Source organism: Melanerpes formicivorus, unplaced genomic scaffold (assembly GCF_026170545.1).
Source record: "Melanerpes formicivorus ecotype bairdi unplaced genomic scaffold, bMelFor1.0.p_v2 SCAF_4, whole genome shotgun sequence".
In the NCBI taxonomy this organism is placed as follows: Eukaryota; Metazoa; Chordata; class Aves; order Piciformes; family Picidae; genus Melanerpes; species Melanerpes formicivorus.
In genome coordinates this window covers 11,319,088-11,346,576 of record NW_027142356.1, presented here as the reverse complement: position 1 = coordinate 11,346,576, position 27,489 = coordinate 11,319,088, and the positions used below count along the sequence as shown (strand labels likewise).

Sequence of the window (27,489 nt, the reverse complement as noted above, 5' to 3'; positions counted from 1 at the left end):
TGAAGTGCTGCTCTTGATCATGGGTTTGCATGGGTTCTGGATTGTTTAAACTCTTGAAGCCATCAGCCCAACCGAAGAAAGGCAACTCTGTATCAGGCATTGTGTCAGAGAGCACTGGGGCAGTTCTGTATGGAAAAAATGGTGTTCCCATTGATACTGAGAAAATCCATCCTTCCCAAAACAGCAAAAAGATGCTTTTCACTTGAGTCAGAGGAGGCATGTGAGGATGGGGAAGCATCCCCATTTGCTGTGGCTGCTCTGCTGTCAGGAAGTGCTTGTGGGCAGCTGCTCCCTGCATGTGTTTTTTATATCTTTGTTTATTTTCCTGGCAGGAAGCTGTGTGTCGGGGACATGTGACAGCCCTCCCCCGCCTTTCATGGCTCGAGTCCCGGGACACTGGGCTGGCTGCAGCACAGCAGAGCTGGGTGCAGGCACAGCCCGGTACAAATAGTGCTGGCCTCCCAGTAGGAATCAAGGCTCAGAGCAGGAGACAAGGAGGTGGTGATGGAAGTCCTTCAGGCAACAGCAAGGGAGCCCCAGCTGCTGCACTTAGGGGCTGGGGCCATCACTCTGCTGTTGGCAATTGTGTCCTTGTGGTCCCTGCCATCCTTTAGGGATTACTGGAGGCAATGGTGGGTGATGAAACCAATCCCATCTGTCTGCCCCAGCTTTCCTGTCCTGGGACATGCTCCGTTCTTGGATCGCAGTGGAAAAGGTAAGGGCAACGCATCCTGTAGCCTGGATGCAATGTCTCTACACTGTGTAGGGCTTTGCTGGAGGAGCCAGCGCTCCTGAGGTACTTGGGCGGCCTAGGTGTGGCTGGCTGGGAAGGACTTGTTGGGTGTGCTGTTGTCTCTGAAGCTGTGGGCAACCTGCAGTGGGGAACTGTGTGAGAGGAGGATGCTTCAGCCTGGAGAAGAGGAGGCTGAGGGGAGACCTCATTGCTTCCTGCAACTGTCCTGGTTTAAGGCCAGACAGATCCTCTGTTGCTCCGAGAGGGACAAAAGAATGACACACAAACAGATTGCATAGTGATGGAAAGTTTAAATGGAAAAGCAATTGATGTTTTATGGAAAACTACAAAGCATAGTGGCAAAGACATCCCAAAGCATAGAGTCCCTTACAGCATGCCCAAAGGCCCCCAGCACTTCCCTTCTCCCCACCTCAGGGTCTACCCAAAACCCCCCAGGGCTCTTTCTGACCCCCCACTGCTAGGCTAGTCTCAGGCTGGCCAGGTCTGAGACTGCCTCCCCCTTCTCCTCCTGGCATTAGGCCTAGGCAGGCCTAAGAAGCATTGAAATACTCCTGCACCGTTACCCGATAGGGAGCATCTCCCACGGGAGCAGAGAGGGAAGAAAGAGGAAGAGAATGACTTTGCAGACAGATTTATATGGCACAGGATTTATGGGTAGAAATAGGCTGTTTCTTGTGTCCGCCTTACTGGGTTGGACACTCAGGACACCAGAGGTGTAACTTATGTGGCAGTAACAGGAGGCACCCAGCCTAAACTGCTACAGCACCTACCTGAAGGAAGGTTAGAGTGGGGAGTGGGCTAGCCTCTTCTCCTTTGTGGCAAGTGACAGGACTAGAGGAGATGGTTTCAAGCTGCACCAGGGGTGGTTTAGGCTGGATGTTAGGAAATATTTCTTTACTGAAAAGGCTATCAAACACTGGAATGGTCTGCCCAGGGCAATGGTGCAGTCACTGTCCCTGGAGGTGTTTAAGCAGTGTGGGGACCTTGGGCTTGGGACATGGTTTGGTATTGACCCTTCAGTGCTCAGTCATGGGTTGGACTAGATGTTCTTTGAGGTCTCTTCCAACCAGATGTATTCTGTGTGATTGGGGGGGGGGGGAAAGAAGAGGAACTGCATAAATATAGGTTATTATCAGTCAAAGATTAGCTGGAGATTCAATCTGGCAGTGGCTTCCAGATGCTAATGCTGGATTCAGACCCATTTCCAGTTGTTGATGAGGTGCAGCATGAGGCTGTGAAGTGCATTTTTGCAACAGAGAAGTGTGCTGGATCTCAGTCAGGAAGTGCTGTTTTGCAGTGTGGAATCCTGTGTTCCCATGGCTGTTAGCTGCAGTCTAAACAAAGCTTTTAGCTTGCAAAGGAAAAATACTTTAACAAGTATCTTCCCCTGAGTGGATATGTGCAAGGTACTTTAGCACGCTGAGTTGCTGGGTCATTTTCACAGTTAGCAGCACCTTACATTTATGCATTAGCTGCAAAAGAAATTATCTGAGTCTTTGCAGTACATCCATCAATGGCACCTCCTTCTTTTTGCCAGGTACTTGAGAGGGCATGAATGTGCTACGATTTCCCTTTCCTTTTAGTACTCAGTTTTACATAGGAGCATATTTCTTGAGAAGTCTGTGTGTGCAAGTGGCTCTGGTCGTGCTGTTGGATCAACAGGCTCTTCTAGGTGTGTTTCTGATGCCTGTGTATGGCAGTCTGCTCAGCAGACATGTGTCTCTGGCTGTACTGCCAGGTGTGCTGCCAGAAGAGAGAATGTGACTGAGTCAGGGGAGCGTGGTGAAGCCAAGGATGAGTTCAGCATAGGCTCACACACAGGACAGTGCTGACACATGCTGAGATGTTGTCCCTCTGTTCATTAGGGTAGACATTCAATATCTTTCCTCTAGATCCCAGTCCATATCTACAGATGTGAGAGGTCTTTCTTTGGTGGACATAAGGGCAGGCGCCTTTCCCTGAAGCTGACTTTGGGGAAGCAGTAGCAGGGTCATAGTCAGGATGTGAATATAAGCCTGAGAGACAAATAGTTTTTTTGATCTTTTTTTTTTTTTTTTTCTTAAATCTCTAAAAAATGCACAAACTATTGCTTCTCTTTCCAGAAAGCAATTTCATGGAGACTCTTATGTTCTATCGGGCTGCTTATCTCCTTTGTTATCAGGAGTCACATTGCCTCCATTCTTTAGTTAATTCCATGACTATGTGCCCTTGTTCTTGTTTGTTTGTATCTAATAAATAAACAGAGTGGAGTTTGTGACCATTAAAAACCAAGTTGTTAGAAAAAAGGATAAGATTTTATAGCAGAATGAAAAAATTACTTTTCATCTGAGTGATTTGATTGATCCTGGTAAACAAATTCTGGCAAATTGTGATATTTTAGTCATGAAGATGTTAGGAAAAATATTTTTAAAAATAGCAAAATAATTTTACACATGCAAGCTTTTAGGATGAAGTATCATTGGAATTCCACCCAAGATAAGAGAATGATGTATTTGATTACCTATTAGGAAATCAGGTTTTTTTTTCCTCTGATTTGAGGACCTTTGAATTTTTGGCTGCAGGAAGCTTGGAGTCAGTAATTTATTGCTAATCTGATTTCTAGAAAGGCAAAGGTATTATTTTATCCTTAAACACCCTGATAGCAGCCACTTCCTCTAGAATTGCAAGACAAATTGTTGCCTGTGATGAAATAGCTGGATCTGAGAGCAAGGGAAAAGCAGTAGGTGGTGTTTAATTTGATGCAGAGAGGCCTTTGAGACCATCTCCCATGCTTTCTGTATAGCTACACTGGCAAGAAATGGACTGGATAAGTGGATAATAATGTGGGTGGAGAGTTGGCTGGACTGCAGGGCCTGCCATGAAGTCTAACTGGCAGATAGACAATAGTGGTATATCTCAAATATTCTGTGGCATAAGTGATCCTATGAGTATTTATGCCAAATCCACAGTGGCCCCATAAGTGATCACTTGCCCTGGAGTAGGGTTTCTGAAAGGACAAGAATGGAGTTTAATTCTGGAGCAGCCAGCTATCAAAAGGCTAGAATTGCGATCAGGCTGTGAGAGGATTTAAGCATGTTGAAGTAAGAAGTAGTTTGGTGGCAGACAAAGAATTAACAGCATAAGGACTCTGGGGAATTTCTTAAGGAATGCAGTTATCAGAAACTAGACCTTTCAAGTGATATTGGTCACTGTGCAGTGCTCTGTTATTTCTGTGCACAACATTGCTTGTGTGTGCACCACAAATGTAATACTTGTATATGAGGTCTCAGGTGCAAAAAGGCTTGATGTTGTACTTGGACAGTAAAGAAGCATCTGAATACAGCATTTTGTTAAGTGTCACATAAGGCAAAATGTAAGCATAGCCTTGATAACATCTAATTTGGCTCTAATTGTTAAAAAGCACATTGCAATATAGGAAGCACATACTGCAGTGCTTTGAGACTACTTAAATCAAGCTGCCTTATTTACAGCTAGGACAAGTGTCTCAGGAATAGAATGCCTTCAAGAGTGCAACCATAAAGAAATGCTCTTGCTGTACAGCTAATCACTAGGAGCAAAATATGCTGCTTGATCGTACTAGCAAGCTAATACTACAATAAAAACATAATTACAGATCATGTACTGAAAAGAGTTCATTAGACAAGTGCTGCTTTTCAGCAACCTCCTCTTTTTTTAAAACATAAATTCTAATCTGCTTTATTAATTCCAGGGTTTTTTAAACAACTACAACATTACAGTGAGGAGTTCAGGAGCTGGCCATTGCTCAAACTTTGGGTAGGACCATTGCCTTTCATAGTTTTGTATCACCCCGACAGTGTGGAGGTGAGTGTGCTTTTCTCTTGTCTATTCTACTGTCCAACCTGTTAGCTTCTATTCTCTCAACGTAATTGTTGCAAAAAATGCCTCAACTTACTTGAGACTGTCCTCTGACCCAGTGCTAAAGAAAGCCTGACAGTGGAAGAGTTTAAAAAGCCTAGTTGTGTAAGAAGTAAGTACTGGACATGCTAGCTAGTGGCAGCACTAACTCAGTATGTTTTATGCAAAAAAGCATCCCCTTAGCTTTACATGTGTGCAATCTTCTGCTCCCAAGATCAGAACACAGCTGCAGTTAGCAGGGAAGATGGGACCACTGAAATAAGGATATGAGATTATGCATCATAGAATCAATAAAATTGGAAGAGACCTCAAGACCTCATGACTACTAAACCATGGCACCAAGTGTCATGTCCAATCCCCTCTTGAACACCTCCAGGGACGGTGACTCCACCACCTCCCTGGGCAGCACATTCCAATGGCTAACGACTCTCTCTGTGAAGAACTTTCTCCTCACCTCGAGCCTAAACTTCCCCTGGTGCAGCTTGAGACTGTGTCCTCTTGTTCTGGTGCTGGTTGCCTGGGAGAAGAGACCAACCCCCTCCTGGCTACAACCACCCTTCAGGCAGTTGTAGACAGCAATAAGGTCTCCCCTGAGCCTTCTCTTCTCCGGGCTAAACAACTCCAGCTCCCTCAGCCTCTCCTCATAGGGCTTGTACTCAAGGCCTCTCACCAACCTCATTGCAATGCTTGTGCCTGTTTGATTTCTGTATTATGCCTCGGGGAGTCTGTCTTGATGCCAGCAAATGTAGCCCTTAGTTTTGCTCCTGTGAATGTCCAAAACTGGGAAGACAGAGTTGTTTCTTTGTTGGAGTGGTTCAAGAGATTGATGAAGTGTTCTACACTGATGAGACTGATGAAGTGTTCTACAAGCAACTGGAGGCCGTCTCAAGATCATCAGATCTTGTCCTTGTTGGTGACTTCAACCTGCCAGATACCTGCTGGGAATTTAATTCAGCAGGGAGGAGGCAGTCCAGAAGATTCCTGGAGCGAATGGAGGACTGCTTCCTGACACAGCTGTTAAGCAAGCCTACCAGGGGACAGGCTCTGCTTGACCTGCTGTTCTCCAATAGGGAAGGGCTGGTGGGAGATGTGATCGTGGGAGGCTGCCTAGGGTGCAGTGACCACGAGATAGTGAAGTTTTCAATATGCAGGGAGATAGGGAGGAGCACCAACAGAACCTTCACCTTGGACTTCTGAAGGGTGAACTTCAGCCTATTTAAGAAACTTGTTTGTAAAGTCCCCTGGGTAGCAGCCCTCATGAATCAAGGGGTTCAGAAGGGTTGGACCTACTTCAAACAGGAGCTCTTGAAGGCACAGGAATTGGCGGTTCCCACGTGCCGAAAGGCAGGCCGGCGGGGAAGGCGACCGGCCTGGATGAGCAAGCAGCTCCTGGAGGATTTAAGGGGGAAGAGGAGGCTGTATCACCTTTGGAAGGAGGGGAAGGCTTCTCGAGGTATGTTCAAGGAAGCTGTTAGATTATGTAGGAATAAAATTAGGGAGGCAAAGGCCCAGCTGGAACTGAAGCTGGCCACCTCAGTCAAAGACAATAAAAAGCATTTTTATAAATATATTAACAATAAGAAGAAGGGCAGGAAGAACCTGAACTCCCTAGTGGACCTGGAGGGGAACACAGTGACTAAAGACGAGGAAAAGGCTGAGGTCCTGAACACCTTCTTTGCCTCAATCTTTAACAGCAAGGCAGGAGTTCAGGACGAGTGGCCTCCGGAGCTGGGCGATGGGGTCGGGGAGCAGTGTAATGCCCCAGAAATCCATGAGGAGTTAGTTCGGGACCTGCTGAGCCACTTGGACACTCACAAGTCCATGGGACCGGATGGGATCCATCCTAGGGTGCTGAGAGAGCTGGCAGATGAGCTGGCCAAGCCACTCTCCATCATTTTCCTCCAGTCCTGGCTCACTGGTGAGGTCCCAGATGACTGGAAACTGGCCAACGTGGTCCCCATCCACAAGAAGGGTCGGATGGAGGAACCTGGAAACTCCAGGCCAGTCAGCCTGACCTCAGTGCCAGGGAAAGTGATGGAGCAGATTATCCTGGCAGCAATAACTGCGCACCTGAAGGATGGCCAAGGGCTCAGGTCCAGCCAACATGGATTTAGGAAGGGCAGGTCCTGCCTCTCCAACCTGATCTCCTTCTATGATCAGGTGACCCGTCTGGTGGACATGGGGAGGCCTGTGGATGTGGTCTACCTGGACTTCAGCAAGGCCTTTGACGCCGTCTCCCACAGCAAACTGCTGGCTAAGCTGTCAGCTCGTGGCTTGGACCACTACACTCTGTGCTGGGTTAGGAACTGGCTGGAGGGCCGAGCCCAGAGAGTGGTAGTGAACGGTGCCACATCCAGCTGGAGGCCAGTCACCAGTGGTGTCCCCCAGGGATCAGTGCTGGGCCCCATCCTCTTCAACATCTTCATTGATGATCTGGATGAAGGGTCAAGTCAGTCATTAGCAAGTTTGCAGATGACACCAAGTTAGGAGCAGATGTTAGTCAGTTAGAGGGTAGAAAGGCTCTGCAGAGGGACCTCGACCGACTGGACAGATGGGCAGAGTCCAATGGGATGGCATTCAACAAGTCCAAGTGCCGAGTGCTGCACTTTGGCTATGGCAATCCCATGCAGAGCTACAGACTGGGGTCGGAGTGGCTGGAGAGCTCCCAAACAGAGAGGGACCTGGGGGTGCTGATCGACAGCCACCTGAATATGAGCCAGCAGTGTGCCCAGGTGGCCAGGAGGGCCAATGGCATCCTGGCCTGCATTAGGAATAGTGTGGCCAGCAGGAGCAGGGAAGTCATTGTGCCCCTGTACTCTGCTCTGGTTAGGCCGCACCTTGAGTACTGTGTCCAGTTCTGGGCCCCTCAGTTTAAGAAGGACATCGAGACACTTGAACATGTCCAGAGAAGGGCAACAAGGCTGGTGAGAGGCCTTGAACACAAGCACTATGAGGAGAGGCTGAGGGAGCTGGGATTGTTTAGCCTGGAGAAGAGGAGGCTCAGGGGTGACCTCATTGCCCTCTACAACTACCTGAAGGGTGGCTGTAGCCAGGAAGGGGTTGGTCTCTTCTCCCAGGCAACCAGCACCAGAACAAGAGGACACAGTCTCAAGCTGCGCCAGGGGAAGTTTAGCCTCGAGGTGAGGAGAAAGTTCTTCGCTGAGAGAGTCATTTGTCATTGGAACAGGCTGCCCAGGGAGGTGGTGGAGTCACCGTCCCTGGAGGCGTTCAAGAGGAGATTGGATGTAGCACTTGGTGCCATGGTCTAGTCATGGGGTCTGTGTTGATAGGTTGGACTCGATGATCCTCGAGGTCTCTTCCAACCTAAGTTATACTGTGATACTGTGGTTAAGGCTAGAAACCATTATGAATATGTATGCAGAGATATGATTATGTGATGCAATACCACATCCAAAACTGTATAAAAGACATGCTTTTGTTACGGGAAAGGCAGAAATCCATTTAGTGATTTCTCCAACGCGTTGCTAATAAAATACCTCCTGTCTATCTGACTTAAACTGAGTCTCTTAGGCAGTTATTCTTGCCTTTTGGGGCAAAATTCGGCATCAGAGCTGTGCCTGTGACTTCCTAACACAGTTTTGTCTTTTTTTTTCTGTGAGAAGGGAAGATAAGAGGAGTGGGAGTAGTAGTTTTTTAGTAGTATTTCACTGTTTCTCAGGATTGGGGTATTTACTGGAAGACTTGAGGGTGTGGACTCAATGTTTCTCCTGTGTACCAGCTTGTACTGAAATACTGTGCATTTTACCATGGCCTGGGGCATTTTTGTGAAGAGACTGAGGTTGTGTGAAGTAATATCAGCTGAAGAGACCTCTCTCCATTTAACAAGTGATGTTTTTCTCTCTCCTTTCTTTTTTTCTGACAGATTATTCTGAACAGTTCAAAACATATCGAAAAGTCGTACCTGTACAAATTCCTGCATCCATGGCTGGGGACTGGACTTCTGACAAGGTACAGTAAATTGCTGTCTTTTTGAAATTTGTAGGGTATCTGATAGGAAGAGGTGGCAGAAATGCTGTGTGTATTGTTTAACAGAGAGGTAGAGGATAGCTGTAGATATCTTACTCCTTATGATGGTCTTGGTTGCTCTTTAACAGCTAATGTCTGGTAAAAAAAGACGCTGGCATTATCTGTTTCTTGGCAAATTTTGGCATTGTTTTTTTTGGTTTTTTTTTTTGTCCAGAGACTTGAAATGAATGTGAGGTTTGGGAAATTGTATTCTATGGCAAGTGGTCCTTTTGAGTCTGTACTACACTGGATGTTTTGAATGTTATAATGTGATGTAGAATGGTTAGACTGTGGCAGAACTTCAAATACGTGCATTACTCAGCTGGTAACTCTTCAAACCAGTAGGATGAGCCTGAAATTGATGATACTTTGGGGTAGGATGGGAGAATATCTACACCCTGTTTTTCTTTTCTCTCCTGAAGTGGAGGCTTATAAGAAGTGTGCCTGGGTAAAAGTAGAAGTGAGGAGTGGAGAAAGCAAAGAGCAGTAATAGGCTTTGTGTTCTCTGGCTTGGAATGACCAAGGAAATTTTGGTCTTAATGTTGTAGATATTCAAGTTGGAGCCGGGCAACTGTAGAGTGGCTCTGGTGCTTTATGCCTGTTCTGTGTTTGCATGAGAAGATCAAAGTTCCCCTGTTAGCAGTGGGCTTTGCTGCCTCTTTGGAGCCCTGTGCTTTGTGATGACATCTTGGTTTTCTAAACGTCAGTTGTGATCATGTGGTGTGGTAGGCAAAGGCTTAGGAGAAAGAATGAGGAATGTCTTTTATCTTGAGTTTTAGTCATGACCCCTAAGAAGGCAATAATGTGGAGAGTTGAGGTCTATGGACATCAAACATGGTCTGTTAGTCTTCCTCCTTACTGGTTGTTTTGTCTCTAAGCAGACTCTTAAAGGTGTTTTGACTTCATTACAATAGAAAAACCTAATGGACAGAGGTCCAGTCTTTGCTGATTAAGGACAGTAATGATAGTAAGCAGATAAGCTGGCCTGAGGAATGCTCCAATAGCAGGTTAACAGGAGAAGTAGTGTGATGGTTCACCCAATAAGTTAGCTGAGTGCCTGTGTAGCTTGTGATTCTCAAAATGCTAAAAAGAGCCCCCAGGAAGCTTGTGTTAACCTTCTGTGAGTCCATGCTCTTTCACAGACACATAGGAAATGGGTGCCTGTCTTCAGGGAAGGACTTTGGAGTCAGACCTTGAGGCAGTGATTTGTGTAATGTCTGTGGACCCTAGATCTCTGCAATCCTCATTTCCTAGTCAGAGGTTTGTCCTGGTTTTGAGCCATGAGATACTCAGGAAGTTTAAATGAGATTATATTTATAAATAGAAGGCATTCAGGTAGAATGAATACATTCACAAATTAGGCTGAGCTACCAAGCCCAAACCTTCCAGAATCCTCCAGCCCTACCAGCCTCAGCAGTCCCAAGAGCAGGCTGGAATTGCCCCTCCACTTGATTTAGGCCACCAGGCCTAAATTTGCACCGTGAGATGAGGCATGTGTTCTTCTCAAGGAGGAGAGAGAAGAGAGCAAGATCGGTTGTGTGTTCCCTTAAATAGAGGAAACGTCAGGAAATGGAGTAGAATAACATGTTACAATATACTGGGACCACCTGTCCATGCCCCTGTGACATTCTTTTTGGAGGACTTTTTCTTTGTAGCCATCTTAAAGGTATCTGAACCTCAAAACCATCACAGTGGTTGAAAGCAAGCACAGGTGGTGATTTACAGAGACAGTGTGATGAGTTGAGGATTTGATGCTGAACAGCTGGTTTGCCCTATAGATGGCTTCTGCTGGATCCTTCTGAGCCTGTGCACTGAGCAATGACAAGTCTGTATTGCCTCAAGGCTTATTGGCATCCCCTTTTATTGAGAGTAACTACAGAAATGGTGACTTGTGCTTTGAAGAAAGCTGGAGCAAGAAATACTTCTATTTTACTCTTTCTGGGAAGAGCTGTGGACGGCTTGAAGAGTCATCTACAGCAGGTCCATTCATGGAAGTGTTCCAAGCTGCAGTTGATGGTGAGGGTTTTATTTTTGACTAGGAGTTTTCAACACTTTCCTTCTCCCTGTTAATTTTGCAGCACTGGAGACAAGTGGCGGTCACGAAGGAAGATGATAACTCCCACATTCCACTTTTCAATCTTAACTGACTTTCTTGAGGTTATGAACGAACAAGGAAGTATTTTGTTGGAGAAACTTGAGAAGCATGTTGACAAAGAACCATTTGATATCTTTCCAGACATCACTCTATGTGCCCTTGATATCATCTGTGGTAAGTCCTCCTGAGTTGTTTTGGGGGGACTCTGAATGATGCAGAGGCTGCTGAGTGCAGCTGTGCCTTGCTGTACATTTCCATCTTTTTTCATAGGGTGTCTTGTGTGTATCTGAGCAGGTAGGTTTGTGGGATGAGCAGGGCAGAGGTAGCATTCTGAAGCAAGAGTGTTTTGAGGAACAGGGTTCCTGGGCATGAAAATGTGAAAGGAGCTCATCACCTGGAAGGGATGGATGTTTTCACTTGTTGAAGGGATGGTGTGGTGACAGTCAGATGCTGGGAGCAGTAGTAACCTATTGTGAACAAGGGTGCTACATTTTACTTTGCACTTGGAAACTGTGATGATTTTCTCCTTCTAGAAACAGCGATGGGCAGGAATGTGGGTGCTCAGAAGAATAAGGATTCAGAGTATGTTAGTGCTGTCTACAGGTAAATGGACATTTTCTTTGGCTAGCTTGTAGCTGGACAGGAGTTGCTGCTGCTGGTGTCAGGAGTTCATCTGCTTTGAGCCAGGAGGGAGGGCATGGAGGTCACAGATGAAGGTAGAAAGCCAAGAAGGCAGGAAAAACTCCTGCAGATTTTGATGCATTTTCTGGTCTGAGTGTATGCAATGGGAGCCTGAGGCTTTGAAGAGGTGTAAGATGTCATTCAGTTAATCCCCCATTGGTACTGGGTGTTAAAAAAAGTGGAATGGAGCTGCAATATTTCATGTCAGCATGACTGGCAGAACGGTGAGTGTGCTGTGCTGTTTTAGACAGTATGTTAAAGCTGAGACATTCTGCTCTGCAGTTCACGGAAGTATTTCCACCATTCAAATTCTATATAATTATCCAAAGGATTAGGAAAAGCATATTCCTACCACAGTAGTGTGCTGTCCTCGATGAGATGTAGCTGTATCTCACCTCTAGCCTTTGATGGGACTTACTGAGACAGATATGTTACAAAAAATGGGTGGAATTAGAAGATTATAATTAGTTCTTTGGCCTTTCCCCAGTGGTGCCATAAGTGAGCTGGCCTCGCATCAGCCTAAATGTAATACTCTACAGTCTCTTTCTGTATCCTAAAGTGTGTGTAAGAGCAAGACAGCAATGATAATCAGCCCTTCCAGATGTACTCCAGTGGTGTTTTAGTATATGCCAGGTCTCATAATCTCTGTCTTTCATACACTTCTCATGTGGAGTCTGGCATAACATTATCTGGATAGTTAAGTTAGACTGTAAAATATTCTGATGACTGTTTGTGGTCATGGGGCCAATGTTTTGGAGTCGAGATAAGAGTAGTGTTTTTTCAGGTTGTATTTATCTTTCCAGTATGGTCATAGCTTTACTGATGTGGAGTGGAACTGAACTATATGATTTAGTGTGCCTGCTTCAAGGCTATTCCTACTAAATAACACTTTGCTGTTCTTCTCAGTGATCAGTACTTAAAGATATAAATAACCATGGTGATGCTGGGGTAGGTTACAGAAATTCTGAGAAGGTTTAAAATCAGGGAGCAAATATGAATAGCCTTCCTTTCAGATTAATGAGTTTAAACCCACACAGTATGTTACTTTTCATTTTCATTGAGGGAGATACAACTTTTTTTGTCCTTAGTTTGTTGTAAGTATATTTTTTGGTCAAGAAATGTTACATGATGTAATCATTATGCCTCTAGGATGAGCGATCTAATCCATGTGCGACAGAAGACACCTTGGCTTTGGCCTGATTTTCTCTATGTGATGTTCAAGGAAGGAAAGGACCATGAGAGGAGCCTGAAGATCCTGCACAATTTTACAGATAGAGTATAGATTTAAAAAAAAAACCACTTTTTTTTTTAATTGTACCTTCCAGTTAATGAAGCAAAGTCCTGCACATTGAGAGCTTCCAAATGGGAATGAGGTTCACATCTCTTGATACGTATCTATTAAGAGGCCAAAAATATATCTTTGTGATGTTGAGGAATACCCTGAAAAGGAGAAAATGGCTGACTTTCCTGTCAGTAGCTCCGTCATATTTAAGTAAGGCAGTATACTACTCCAAGCAGTAACAGGGCTTTCAGGTCCTTGGCAACCAAAACAAGCAACCGAAGTTCCCTGAACTCTTGTTCTGCCTCAGATACTCCACATCTGAATCATCCGCAACAACTCACTGCCAAGTTTGTAGCAGTAAACTTTGAGCTCTCTGCTTGATAATGTTACTTGGCCCAGCCCTCAGAAATTGAAGCCTTTATTAATTTTTCCCTATTTGGAGCAGAACTGCTGAGATGTGCAAACATGTGCACATCCCCACTGGCAGTCAGACACTATGACACAGAAACCATTAATCATATGTCACAATGACTTGCCATAAAATGTAGTGTGCCCTCACCATGTTAGACTGTACAAGTAACACCCCTTTCCCTCACCAAACAGCTTGTATGCTGTTCTTGCCAATCATTGCTGTCCCAAATCTACTGTTAGGAAGTATGGAACAGGTGTATTTCATTGAATCAATGCACACAACAAAGGAAAAAATCTGTGAGCTTGACATATAATGAGCCACATTGCTTCTGCACTGTTTTTAAGGAGGTCATGTTTTGCTTCCTTTTACTGAGACTTGCAGCAGTCAGGCATGAGAGAGGCTCTTTAAGAAACCCAAGGTACCACTTCCCCTCTTCTCATGTGTTTTTTGTATGTTTATATTCAGTGAAGGAAGCAGTGTGTGTATGTATAACTGTATTTTTTTTCCTATTCAGTGCTCCCACTGAACACAACTACTCCACAGCCTTTCTTTTTAGTTATTTTGTTGTTGAGAACGATACCAGTTTAGTGAAGCATTGTGGTGGCAGCAGAAAGTCTCTCCCTGTCACTGGGGCTGTGTTTTGATCAAAAAAGGGAAGTTCTGAAGAAAATTTGGGAGCCTTTAGTGTAGTGGTTCCAGCCATGCTATGTGTAGTGCTGATGCATGATTGTGGGGAATCCTGGCTTCTCTTTAATCTCCTGGGTTCGCCAGACACTGGAGCTGTGATCCTTTCCATAGTTGCTGGATGGGATAGAGAATATCTTCTTGATGATCAGTGTGTTCATATTGTGGTGATATTTTTTGATTTACTGTCAGTATTGCTGGCATTCACAACTGGCTTGTTCCAGGTATTTTGGATGTATTTAAACTTCTTGATGATTGACAAGTTGTTTTTATAATTTGGCTGTGTTTTTGATCACACAAAGGCTATTCAAAGTTCATTCTATTGCTTGGGACAAGATGAGTTGGCCATGTTTCACCTACTAACACAAAAAGTCAGTTAAAGTCCATGAGCTAATGCTGATGGCTATGCTGGCCAGTGCACAGACACCTCTTAGGGATGAGTGGTGGTGTTTTAATAAGCTGGGACAAACCTGTGTGGTGACAGTGTTGGACTGTGTGCGTGTGTTGTGTGCATTGTGTCTAATAACATTGTTCTAATCTCAGGTCATTGAAGAGAAAGCCGCAGAACTTGAAAACACCAAGGAAACAAAACATAATCTTGGTGGCAACTCTGAAGAAAGTGGCACCAAAAAGAGAAGAGCTTTTCTGGACATGCTATTGAGCACAACAGATGATGAAGGGAACAAAATGTCTCACAAGGATATTCGTGAGGAAGTGGATACTTTCATGTTTGAGGTACTCAAGGACCCTGTTGGTTTATTCAGTCTGGATTTTTTGGGTGGTTGTTGTTGTGTGGAGGGGTGTGGTTTTGGTTTGTTTTGTGTAATTTTTTTGGGGGGTTGTGTTTTTTTTCTTTCTTCTTCCCCTCCCCCCCGCCCCACAACTTAAGATTAATTATTTGCAGCTACTGACTCTTCTTTGTCTTAGTTCAGAAGACTGCTTTTAGTGTAAAGTTATTTTAGCCGTGGAGGCCTAAGAGGAAATTCCTGTAGCGTAGAAATATTTGATTTAGAATTGTACGCCCTAGCAAAATGTGGGGTGATGTGCATGTACTAGACCTTCTCTGTGTGAGCAGGCTTTGCTCATGAAAGCAGTTGAGTAATAAGATCTTAGTGGCTGATGCGGGCCATGGGCTCAGCTCTGTAGCAAACTTTAATCCTGGTTCTGTCAGCATTGGTGCATTGGTACTGTCTTCACATGTCTGGTCCCATGTCCATTGAAGGATCTAAATATACTTTAAACAAGTTCTCCACGGTACTCCATTAGGTGGACCTGAATTCTGTCTCAGAAAAGCTTAATTCAGAATTGTGTTACTGCTGCTGTAGCCTAGAGAAACTCTCTTCCCATGTCATCATTCTTGTAACACCTTCATAGCTGAATTTTGAAGACTTGCAGCATCTTGAACTTCACACCAAATGTGCCTACTTAAATATCAAAATCCTTTACCGAACAACTGTTTCCTTGCCCTTTCTTCCATGATTCTAAGAGCTGTATTACCTCATTTCCTTTCTCATAGGAAACCAAGAAATCCCTCATAGCCACTCTACTGTGTCTCATTAGGCCCTTTTTTGGATAGTTTTATACCATTTTAATTTGATACTTTTTGTAAAGGTTACACATTGTACCTCTCCTGTGGTAGTCATTGACCCCCAGGTGTTATGTTGTTGTCTGGTCAATAATCAAGAAGATAAATATACATCTGTTTCATTGTGTAGATACAGCTTCTGGATAAACATACAGCAGAGGATGTAGATGTTTGCTCAAGTTATTTCAATGCTTTTTTCCTTATGGGCAGTTTTAAGGCCCCTGACAGAATCATAGGTCATCTTATGTCCTGATAATAGTCCATTTGGGTGGAGTTCTTCATTCTTGATTAGCTTTTCTTGGGTTCATGGGACTAATAAGTCTTCCACCTGCACACCTAAGTATTTACAAAACCTATGTACAGGAATAGTGTTGAAGTGAATATTTTTGTAAATCTGGACCTCTAGGGTCATGATACAACAGCAGCTGCTATGAACTGGGCCTTGTACTTGCTTGCACGTAATCCTGAAGTACAGAAAAAGGTTCACAAAGAACTGGATGAAGTGTTTGGTAAGTTTCCATTCCACCTTGACTGGGGTTGTGGTGGTAGTTGCATTTGTGAGTGGGGATGTGGCATCTTATAAGCCTAGATGTAGAAGAGGAGGTAGGAACATGCCTTATGTCCCTTTCAGAGCTTTCAATAGTCAGAAGTGATTGGCATGGGTGCTAGAAGGTCTGTGCAAGAGGACAGTACAGCCAACCTTGTGGGGCAGGCAAGGCACGCATGTTCAATGTATGTGTAGTACCTTCTACGTGCTCCTGGTGTGTGATGAGAGTTCCCTGAAGGACCTGTGGTGAGTTTGTTCAACTAAAAATGTGGTGTTTTGGTCTTGCTCATTCCTCTGGTTTTTGACAGGCAACACCGAACGTCCTGTTACAACGGATGATTTGAGAAATCTTCGATACCTTGAGTGTGTTGTGAAAGAAGTCCTTCGACTCTACCCCTCAGTTCCAATGATTGGCCGGACCTTGAGAGAGGATTGCTCTATTAGTAAGTAGTGTGTTGTGTTTGCCATTTCCTATTTGCTAGCATGTCCTCAGTGAAGGTGTTTTCCCAAATAAAAACCAATATTGTTTCTTTTTTGTTGTTTTTGTCCATAGGAAGTCACTTTTTGCTATTCTGACCCTTCTTCTCTCTTCCTTTCCTCTTTAGGAGGGTATGACATACCAAGAGGTGCAAATGTTATTGTCTTAACTTATGCCCTGCACAGAAACCCTGAGATCTTCCCTGACCCAGAGGAGTTCAGGCCTGAGCGATTCTTGCCTGAAAACTCTAAGGGAAGGCACCCATATGCTTATGTGCCCTTCTCAGCTGGTCCCAGGAACTGCATTGGTAGGTAGCTGAAGAGAAACCTTTGTAATGTGACAGTGCAGCTTTTGGTGTGGTAACTGGGGCAACTGAGTGCGTGAACAATTTATGTCTTGATCTGCCTGCTGCTAGTTGTGTGCCTCCTTCTCCCTTCCCTGTCCTTCCCAAATTCTGCGTGCTGTCTGACCTGCAGGCCTGATGCTTGAGCTGCCACATTCTGTTTCTTCCCAAGAATTTCCTTTCTTCCCAGGGGCCAATGCCTGCCTATCATGCTGCTGTGTCCTCCTTACTGCCTGTGCATCCTGGCAGTATGTTAATGGGCTCCTGTGTTAAGACAGGACTATTTACAAATGTCTGATCCTCAGTGAAGGCAAGACAGAGCAAGGAAAGGCAGATGTCCTGCACTTGTATTGCTCTGGAAACATCCCATCTGTGTACCTCAGGATCTCAGCTGTGTGTCTTAAACAAGCAGTCTGCAACCGATGTATTCTTTCCCTCTTTCTGATATGTTGGTCTGGTGTTTTCATTGTCATCCCAGAACTTGTTAGCTCTTCTGGTGCCACTGAGGCACTTGGTATTTGTCTGTGCTCAAAGCAGAAGCATGGTTAATTATATTGTAGAACACAAAGGTTTTCAGATGTGGAACATTCAGCAGCTCTCATGACATTTACAAGGATGGGAAATACAACTTCTTCTGGGGTTTTGGTTATTTTCTTTTTTTTGGGGGGTGGGGCTGCTCTTTTGTTTGTTTTTAATTTCTCGTTGGGAATGGGTGTCCTTTTCTTAAGAACAGCATACTAGGTCTTCTCATGTTCCAAAGAGGAGTCTAATTTAATTTTAACTGTCTGGCTAGTTCCTGGGTGTATAGGCACACGTACAGGAGATGTGACTCATCAGTATCATTGCAGAAATACATCACCGTGTATGCATGTGTTGCGGTTTAATCCCAGCCAGCAACTAAGCACCATGTACCCACTTGCTTACTCCTTCTCCTAACAGTGGGATGAGGAAGAGAATTAAAAAAAAGAGAGAAGTAAAACTCATGGGTTAAGAACAGTTTAATAATTAAAATAAAATTATTGAATAATATCAGTAATTATGAAATAGTATAATAATAGTGATGAAAAAGAGAAATAAAATCCAAGGAGAGCACAATTGATGCACAGTGCAGTTGCTCACCACCTGCTCTCTGATGCCTGAGTAGTGATCCAGCCCTCTCACTCAACTCCCTCCAGTTTATATACTGAACATGACGTTTTATGACATGGAATATCCCATGGTTAGTTTGGGTCAGCTGTCCTGGCTGTGCTCCCTCCCAGCTTCTTGTGCACCTGCTTGCTGGCAGAGCATGGGAAGTGGAAAAATCCATAGCTTAGGAATGGAACTACTTAAGCAACAACTGAAGCATCAGTGTGTTACCGACATTATTCTCACACTGAATCCAGAACACAGCATTGTACCACCTACTTGGAAGAAAATGAACTCTGCCCCAGCCAAAATGAGGATGATGTGTACAGGTATGTTTCTGTGCATGTTACACAGAAGGGACCACAGAAGAGGTCCTGTTCCCTTTTTCAGTTTAGTTTGAGTGAACTGCTTGGATTGTTGCACTTTCTCTTGCTCTACTCGGTCATCCATTCCACCCTGTCTAGTCCACATGACAAGCTTGTGTTTTATTAGTTTCATGTAAAGTGTTGCAAGTTCCCTCTTTGCTGTTTGAATTGTGTGCTGTTGATCGTCCCAGGAAGGATGATGTTTTCATGCAGAATAAAAATCGTTTCAGTAGTACCTGTATGACCTTGGTTTTGGACTAAAGCCAGTTCTGGTCTTGAGGCAGTCCTTGCAGAGTATGTTCCAAGGGTTATAGCTGCGAGCATGCAAACGCAGCGACTGTTGATGCAACCTGCTGATAACATCGTCATTTTTGCTGCCTTGTGATTCACAGGTCAGCGCTTTGCACAAATGGAGGAGAAAACTCTTCTAGCCCTCATCCTGAGGCGCTTTTGGGTGGAGTCAGATCAAAAGCCAGAAGATCTTGGCGTAGCTGGAGAATTGATCCTTCGCCCAAATAACGGCATCTGGGTTAAGCTGAAGAGGAGGCCAGTTGTTGAAACAGAATGAAAGGAAATGCAAATTTGATTTTTCCAAAGCCTTTTTATTTGTTCAGATTGAGATATGTTTCTAAATCAGATATTTTTTATAGCAGTCCAATAATTAATTGAAGATCAAGTCCTCGCTGATTGTGTCATTAAAAGATGTTGCAACAGTCCTGAATTGCTCTCTTTTCTAGTTCATACGGACTTTGTGTTAAACTTTGAAGCTTTCAAACGTCAAATATTAGTGCCTTATGTACTCAGACAAGACTATGCTATTGCAACAGTAAACAAAAATCCTTTCAATTGTGGTAGTAATAACAGTAACGTATCTCATGGAGTGACCTGCTTGTATTTCACATTTGCAAGGTAATTGATAGTCTGAAATCTTCGTATCACTGGTACAAGTGATCAGTTCTTTCACTTAGCACATTTTTTTCCCTGTTCTGGTGATGAGCTGTAAAATGGGCTCAGTCGTGGGACCTATCAATGAAGAGATGACTCATGGGGAGTTGTGTAGATAGCTTAACTCTGGTTTGTCCATAAACCATAGACCAAACAGTGCAGTGCTACATATTCAGAGAACTGAAACCTGAGCTGAGCCTCTGAGTCCCTCAAAAAATACTATGTCCTGAGTCTCAACTCCAGCCACCACTTCGTTGCTCAAGGAGGATAAAGAGAAGCTAAGGGGATTTCAGTGTCAGGTTCAGCCAACTACCCTGTGTACACAGACAATCATAAGGTCAGCAGAAGAGAAGTAAAAAGAAGAGCACACAAGTGAACCCCATCTGTAGTTGAAAAAAAGATGAGAAACTCCATTACACTGCCAAAAAGAAACATTTCCAGATATCACCCACTCATGCATAGTCTTGACCACAGTTGCATAAATCAGGGGACAAATGCCCTAAGGCTTCGGTTAGGAATGGGGTTTTGCTTCTCCACTGCTACACGTTGCCTGTATGGAGACCCTTTGCCCTCGGTCAGGACCCCAGCTAAGGTCACTTTGCTGGGATTGAGAGCCCTTACCTGGAGGTATGCAAATATATTAACATGCTGTAAATTCATAACCTTGGGTGATTAACTGGAACACCTATAACCTTTAGTGTGCATTTTAAGTTGCTACACTATATTCTTGATTTTAAGTTGTAATAATGCATTTTTCAAATGTATCCATGAAAACCTGTAACAGTGCTGTCTCAGAGCTGTGTACCACGTTCACATAAATTGTTTGCTTGGGCCTTGCAGTTAAACCTCCAAGCAAAGCTGAAATAAATTGTTTGCTTGAACCTTGCAGTCTAGTTTCTTTTTGTTGCATTGGCCTTTATGGATTCTTCTCTTTTGTCTGTTTCTTTGTGCCTTTTTAATAACACTTAGTGGTTTAATATCTGGAATATTTCTGTGCTTTCTTAAGCTTCAGAATAGAAAGAAAATAATCCCTATGTTTTCATGCTTCATGGTACTTGGTAATGTGAGCTTTGCAGGTGTAAAAGATTTGCATCCAGGATGTGTTTTCTCAGGACATTGCTTTGTACTCGAAACCTGGAGAAAAACCTCATGGGTTCTGTTAAACTAAGTCCTTAAATTGAGGTCTTTCAAGACAAATGAAAACTAGTAACTTCTTTTCTTCTGTGGGCTCTATTTTGTGGAAACAGTTTTTAAAATTGTCTAAACTGTAACAGGTGTCTCCATAAGAAGACAATTTTGCTTGTACTTTGTGCCATTCTCATGTCAAATCATGGTATTTCAAGTAATTGTAATTTCTTTATAATCTGTGATGGAAACAAGAAAAATAATGGAGGCAAACTCAGGATAAAACTGTAATGAGAAACTCATCAGCAGGTGACCTGAAGTTCTGTCACATTATCAAAGTGGACTTTAGTTAATGATGTACATAGTATCTTTGCCAAGATGAGCGCTGATGTAATCCAGAGGTCTTTGTGACCTCTTGAGACCTGTTCTGAAAAGGCAGTTACCTCTCTTCTTTTGTTGTGCAAACTGGTGCTGAAGCAATCTGGGGCTGCTAAGGAAATAGCTATTGAGGAAATCCATACTGAAGAAACAAGAACTTTCTGTCCGTAGGGTACATGTTAGCTACCTTGCATTGTGTAGAGTGGATGCTTTTGTTAACCTGAGTCACGTGGTGTGTAGTTGTTGTTGGGTTTGGGTTTTGTTTGTCTCCTTTTTTCTTTCCTTTTTCCTTTTTCTTTTATTTTTACTTTGTTTTTATTTTCTTTTTTCTTTTTCTCTCCTCTCCCTCTCCCTCTCCCTCTCCCTCTCCCTCTCCCTCTCCCTCTCCCTCTCCCTCTCCCTCTCCCTCTCCCTCTCCCTCTCCCTCTCCCTCTCCCTCTCCCTCTCCCTCTCCCTCTCCCTCTCCCTCTCCCTCTCCCTCTCCCTCTCCCTCTCCCTCTCCCTCTCCTCTCCTCTTTTATCTTTTTTTTTTTATTTTTTTTTTCTCTTATTTTTTCTTTTTTTTCTTTGGGGTTTGTTTTGGTCTTTTGTGTGTGTGTTTTTTTTCTTTGGGGGAGTTGTAGTTTTTGGCTTTTGGGGTTTGTTGTTTGGGTGGGTGGGGGGTGGTTTTTTGATTGCTGTTTTTCTTTTGTTCTTGTTTGCTTGTGGGTTTTTTTGTGTGTTTCTTTCTCTTTTTTAACCTTGTAGGACTTGGGAATGCAGTCCAGCCTTGCCAGGTTTCCTGTGAAAGTAATGGGACAATATTGTATTGTCTAATAAAAACTGCATGTCCATAATAGTTGTTTGTGATTTTGTCCTAATGGCTACCTAGCCATCTGATAATTGTCTAAAGGTAGCAGCCGAACTCTAAACACAGCTCCTGAGTAATAGTTCATGTTGGGTATCACAGTATCACAGTATCACTTAGGTTGGAAAGGACCTCGAGGATCATCGAGTCCAACCTGACACCGCAGACCCCATGACTAGACCATGGCACCAAGTGCCACGTCCAATCTCCCCTTGAACGCCTCCAGGGTCGATGACTCAACCACCTCCCTGGGCAACCCATTCCAATGCCGAATGACTCGCTCGGTGAAGAACTTCCTCCTCACCTCGAGTCTGAACCTCCCCTGGCGCAGCTTGAGACTGTGTCCCCTTGTTCTGGTGCTGGTTGCCTGGGAGAAGAGGCCAACTCCCTCCTGGCTACAACCACCCTTCAGGTAGTTGTAGAGGGCAATAAGGTCACCCCTGAGCCTCCTCTTCTCCAGGCTAAACAATCCCAGCTCCCTCAGCCTCTCCTCATAGGGCTTGTGTTCAAGGCCTCTCACCAGCCTTGTTGCCCTTCTCTGGACACGCTCAAGTGTCTCAATGTCCTTCTTAAACTGAAGAGCCCAGAACTGGACACAGTACTCAAGGTGCGGCCTAACCAGAGCAGAGTACAGGGGCACTATGACCTCCCTGCTCCTGCTGGCCACACTATTCCTAATGCAGGCCAGAACGCTATTGGCCCTCCTGGCCACCTGAGCACACTGCTGGCTCATATTCAGGTGGCTGTTGATCAGCACACCCAGGTCCCTCTCTGTCTGGGAGCTCTCCAGCCACTCCGACCCCAGCCTATACCTCTGCATGGGATTGCCATAGCCAAAGTGCAGCACTCGGCACTTGGACTTGTTGAAAGCCATCCCATTGGACTCTGCCCATCTTTCCAGTCGGTCGAGGTCCCTCTGCAGAGCCTTTCTACCCTCTAATTGACTAACATCTGCCCCTAACTTTGTGTCATCTGCAAACTTGCTGATGACTGACTCTACCCCTTCATCCAGATCATCAACGAATATGTTGAAGAGCACAGGGCCCAGCACTGATCCCTGGGGGACACCACTGGTGACTGGCCTCCAGCTGGATGCGGCACCGTTCACGACCACTCTCTGGGCCCGGCCCTCCAGCCAGTTCCTAACCCAGCACAGAGTGTAGTGGTCCAATCCACAGGCTGACAGCTTAGTCAGCAGTTTGCTGTGGGGGACGGTGTCAAAGGCCTTGCTGAAGTCTAGGTAGACCACATCCACAGGCCTCCCCACATCCACCAGGCGGGTCACCTGATCATAGAAAGAGATCAGGTTGGAGAGGCAGGATCTGCCCTTCCTGAATCCATGTTGGCTGGACCTGAGCCCTTGGCCATCCTTCAGGTGCGCAGTTATTGCTGCCAGGATAATCTGCTCCATCACTTTCCCTGGCACTGAGGTCAGGCTGACCAGCCTGTAGTTTCCAGGTTCCTCCATCCGACCCTTCTTGTGGATGGGGACCACGTTGGCCAGTTTCCAGTCATCTGGGACCTCACCAGTGAGCCAGGACTGGAGGAAAATGATGGAGAGTGGCCTAGCTAGCACATCCGCCAGCTCTCTCAGCACCCTAGGATGGATCCCATCTGGTCCCATGGACTTGTGGATATCCAAGTGGCTCAGCAGGTCCCGAACTAACTCCTCATGGATTTCCAGGGTATTACTCTGCTCCCCGACCCCAACGCCCAGCTCCGGAGACCACTCGTCCTGAACTCCTGCCTTGCTGTTAAACATTGAGGTAAAGAAGGTGTTCAGGACCTCAGCTTTATCCTCATCCTCAGTAACTGTGTTCCCCTCCAGGTCCACTAGGGAGTTCAGGTTCTTCCTGCCCTTCTTCTTATTGTTAATATATTTATAAAAATGCTTTTTATTATCTTTGACTGAGGTGGCCAGCTTCAGTTCCAGCTGGGCCTTAGCCTCCCTAATTTTATTCCTACATAATCTAACAGCTTCCTTGAACATACCTCGAGAAGCCTTCCCCTCCTTCCAAAGGTGATACAGCCTCCTCTTCCCCCTTAAATCCTCCAGGAGCTGCTTGCTCATCCAGGCTGGTCGCCTTCCCCGCCGGCTTGCCTTCCGGCACATGGGAACCGCCAATTCCTGTGCCTTCAAGAGCTCCTGTTTGAAGTAGGTCCAACCCTCCTGAACCCCTTGGTTCATGAGGGCTGGTACCCAGGGGACTTTGCAGACAAGTTTTTTAAATAGGCTGAAGTTCGCCCTTCGGAAGTCCAAGGTGGAGGTTCTGTTGGTGCTCCTCCCAATCTCCCTGCATAATGAAAACTTCACTATCTCGTGGTCACTGCACCCTAGGCAGCCTCCCACGATCACATCTCCCACCAGCCCTTCCCTATTGCAGAACAGCAGGTCAAGCAGAGCCTGTCCCCTGGTAGGCTCGCTTAACAGCTGTGTCAGGAAGCAGTCCTCCATTCGCTCCAGGAATCTTCTGGACTGCCTCCTCCCTGCTGAATTAAGTTCCCAGCAGATATCTGGGAGGTTGAAGTCACCAACAAGGACAAGATCAGATGATCTTGAGACAGCCTCCAGTTGCTTGTAGAACAACTCATCAGCCGCCTCATCCTGGTTGGGTGGTCTGTAACAGATTCCAATCAGGATGTCAGACTTGTTAGGTTGTCCTCTGATTTTGACCCACAGGCTCTCAACTACCTCATCTTCCACCACAAGTTGTGTGGCAGAGATTGACTCTCTAATATACAGAGCCACCCCTCCTCCTCTTCTCCCTCGCCTGTCCCTCCTAAAGAGCCTGTAACCCCCCATTGTAGCACTCCAATCGTGGGTGCTGTCCCACCAAGTTTCTGAGATGGCGACTACATCATAGTCGCCCTGATGGATTAGGACCTCCAACTCCTCTTGCTTGTTGCCCAGGCTGCGTGCATTGGTGTACATGCATCGCAGCTGGGTTCCTGACTTCTCAACTGACCCTACCTTGCGCCCTACTCTTACCTCTGCAGAGGGACCGATTGCCTCACCCACCCCCTTCAGACCTAGTTTAAAGCCCTCCTAATGAGCCCTGCCAACTCCAGTGCCAGGACTCTTTTACCCCTTCTAGATAGATGCACCCCATCAGGACCCAGCAGGTCAGGTGCAGTGAAAGTTGCCCCGTGGTCATAGAACCCAAAGTTCTGCCGCTGGCACCATCCCCTGAGCCAATTGTTGATGGTGTGGGTTCTCCCATTCCTCTCAGTGTACACCCCTGACACTGAAGGAATTGAGCAGAACACCACTTGAGCTCCTGCCCCATCAATCAATTGTCCAAGGGCCCTGAATTCCTTCTTAATTGTCCTAGTGCCCTTCCTGTCAATCTCATCACTCCCAGCCTGTATTACCATCAGAGGGTAATAGTCAGTGGGCTGGATTAATTCAGGGAATCTCTTCGCAATGTCCCTAACCCCTGCCCCTGGTAGGGAGCAGACCTCCCTGTGGGATGGGTCGGGACGACATATGGGTCCCTCAGTACCCCCCAGGAGAGAGTCCCCAACAACTATAACCCTTCTCCCTTTCTTTGTGGAGCTAGTCGTTATAGCCGGTGGGGACCGCTTGGGCTTAGGCTTCCCCCCAGAGCCGGCCGTTACAGCTGGTGGGGTCCGCTTGGCCTTAGGCTCCCCTCTGGATGGCTGCTCTTCAGCCTCAGCCCTCTCATCCTTACTGCCCTCAGCCTGCAGGGCCTCATACTTATTATGCAAGGGCAGAGGAGGAGGAGGAGAGGGTCGGGGTGGATTTCTCTTGCCACCCCTGGCAGGGACCCGTATCCATCCCTCTCTGCCTCCAGAAACCCTTCCCTCAGCAGGGGAGATCTGCAGAGCCTTCTCCTGCAAGTCTAACTCCCTTTCACTTTCCCTTATGGTCCTTAGCCTAGCTACCTCCTCCTTCAGCTCAATTGGGTAATCTCAATGATGTTAATCATGTGGTCATGCTGGCTCTGTTTCTAAAATGTGACTGCCTTGCTTTAAGAAGTTGATAGCCTTGTCTCATATAAAGATCTCTTTTGTATAGTTGACAGTAAGGGCACAACTTTCTTCTGGGATGACAGAAATAGAGTGCTATGAGTGTTTCTGGATCATGCTTTACAGCTGTTAGGAAGAAAGCAGACAACAAACTCACTGTCTGAGCTCTTGTCTGGTGCTGCTTGAAAGCACTTCCATGGCTTCTCATAGGCAATAGAGGTTTCCAGGCACCTTGACACAGATTTTGTTTTGTCCTCTGAAAGTGGCATGTTTGGGACACATGCAGGAGGTATACCAGTGGTGCTTACTAGACATCCACCTGCCTTCCCGAATTTAATCCTCATGCTACAAAAGACAAAACACTCTTTTATAGATATTAGTACCGTGCTGCATACAGATCCTGTTGCCATGTGTGGTCTAACATGTCATCTCTGATACACATCTTGCAGCAACTAAAATGAGCCCTTGGAGAATCTTACTGCATTTTCTTTCTGAAAGCAGTATTAGTGCCACGCCCTGGCAAACCTCCCAGTATTGTACTCTCTCAGTTCATAGGCCATATTTAAAAGAGCAGGGGGGTTGGACTTGAAGATCTCCAGACATCCTTTCCAACCCCTAACATCCTGTGATCCTGTGTGATCTGCATAGTTTACATGGATTATAAACTAAATTAACTCACTTTCTAAAAAAAAGTTAGATGGTCTTGATGTTCTGTACTCTTTGAATTTGCGGCTCTTCTCCTAGTTTAAATCATGTAATCTCTTTGTGTTTCAGTGAAGCTTGGTATAATGATACCAGATGGAAATTTGTCTCAGCACATTTTACAATTTGTGCTACAACAAATACAATAAACAAATACAAGTTCACATAAACTTTGTAACACATTCTTTTCTCTGACCCCAGATTCAACTCTGTTGATCTGAGAAACACAGCAGTGGTGTAAACAAGGTGTTTGTCTTGTGCATAGCCAGCTCTCTGAGAGAAAATGCATTTATTTTTCAAAGGTACTGTGCTCATTTTTCTCCTTGAATAGCATTACAGCCTTGTTTCTCAGCTTCACCATGAAACCCAACTGATGCCCATATGTATGTTGTTACAATGATGTATGCTTCTGAAAGGAGCCTGATACCTAAATTTGAGAACTGCTTCAAGGAAGTATTTTCCCCTTGATTTATTTTCTTGTTTTATTTTCTTCAGCATTTATGTTTTATATCTCTGCAAACAGTTGCAGGTTTTTTTTCTGTCTTCCAGCAAGCAAGACCCTCTTGGTTCTTCACCCCCAGGGAGCAGGCAGCCACAACCTCCCTGGGTGGCCTATTCCAGAGTCTCCTCACCCTTGCTGTAGTGAAGGTTCTTGTGGATAACCTGCTAAAAGCACACAAAGGACAAAAGTGTAATATTAGAATAACCCAAATTTTAGTCAATCAAGAAAGACCAAGGAGCTGTTCTTGTCACTGCTGAAGGCACACAGAAGCAGATTTCATTCTTCTCTGGAGGTATACCTTTCCTGCTCTGGCAGTGGGGTTGGACTAGATGATCTTTTGAGGTCCCTTCCAGCCCCTGAAATTCTGTGATTCCGATTCTGGTTGTATCTAAAACCGAAATAGGAATGCAGAAAGTGCCATAGTAAAACTACTTGTGCAGAATGCTGAAAAAGAGGAATAAGAACTTGACCTGTTAAAGAAAACAAAGTGCAGAATATATAATTGAAGAATACAGCTGTCTCTACTTGCTAAGGGAATGCCTTCAAGAAAATGGTGTAATAATGGGAAAACACAGATGATGATTCAGTTACAGTAGTTTCATAATGGTGTCACTTACTTGGGTTGAGTCCCTGGTTTTACTGATTTTGTATGGATGTCTCTCTGGCCCCAGCTCAGGATTTACTCTTGAGCTGAAACTTTTTATTGTTTATGTAAGTTCTTGTGCTAGCAGAAGAGAGTCTGCT

General features: G+C 45.1%; 1 protein-coding gene across 1 annotated transcript; it reads left to right on the top strand.

Moving 5' to 3' along the window:
* The first annotated feature begins 382 nt into the window (after positions 1–382).
* On the top strand, positions 383–20,082 carry CYP4V2 (cytochrome P450 family 4 subfamily V member 2). Its single transcript, XM_068136925.1, has 11 exons — positions 383–715; positions 4,464–4,576; positions 8,514–8,599; positions 10,735–10,925; positions 11,285–11,354; positions 12,582–12,708; positions 14,354–14,545; positions 15,802–15,904; positions 16,251–16,385; positions 16,548–16,727; positions 18,649–20,082. Exons 1-11 carry the CDS (start codon positions 505–507, stop codon positions 18,822–18,824), a joined length of 1,584 nt encoding a protein of 527 aa, XP_067993026.1. The 5' UTR covers positions 383–504; the 3' UTR covers positions 18,825–20,082.
* The last annotated feature ends 7,407 nt before the right edge of the window (positions 20,083–27,489 follow it).

What these genes read in the sequence shown, in the direction of transcription:
- CYP4V2 (XM_068136925.1), top strand. Translation starts at nt 505, where the DNA reads ATGGAAGTCCTTCAGGCAACAGCAAGGGAGCCCCAGCTGCTGCACTTA. An exon ending in GGGACTGGACTTCTGACAAG is followed by an intron (nt 8,600 to 10,734) that starts GTACAGTAAATT and finishes TTAATTTTGCAG; the next exon opens with CACTGGAGACAAGTGGCGGT. An exon ending in AGAACTGGATGAAGTGTTTG is followed by an intron (nt 15,905 to 16,250) that starts GTAAGTTTCCAT and finishes GGTTTTTGACAG; the next exon opens with GCAACACCGAACGTCCTGTT.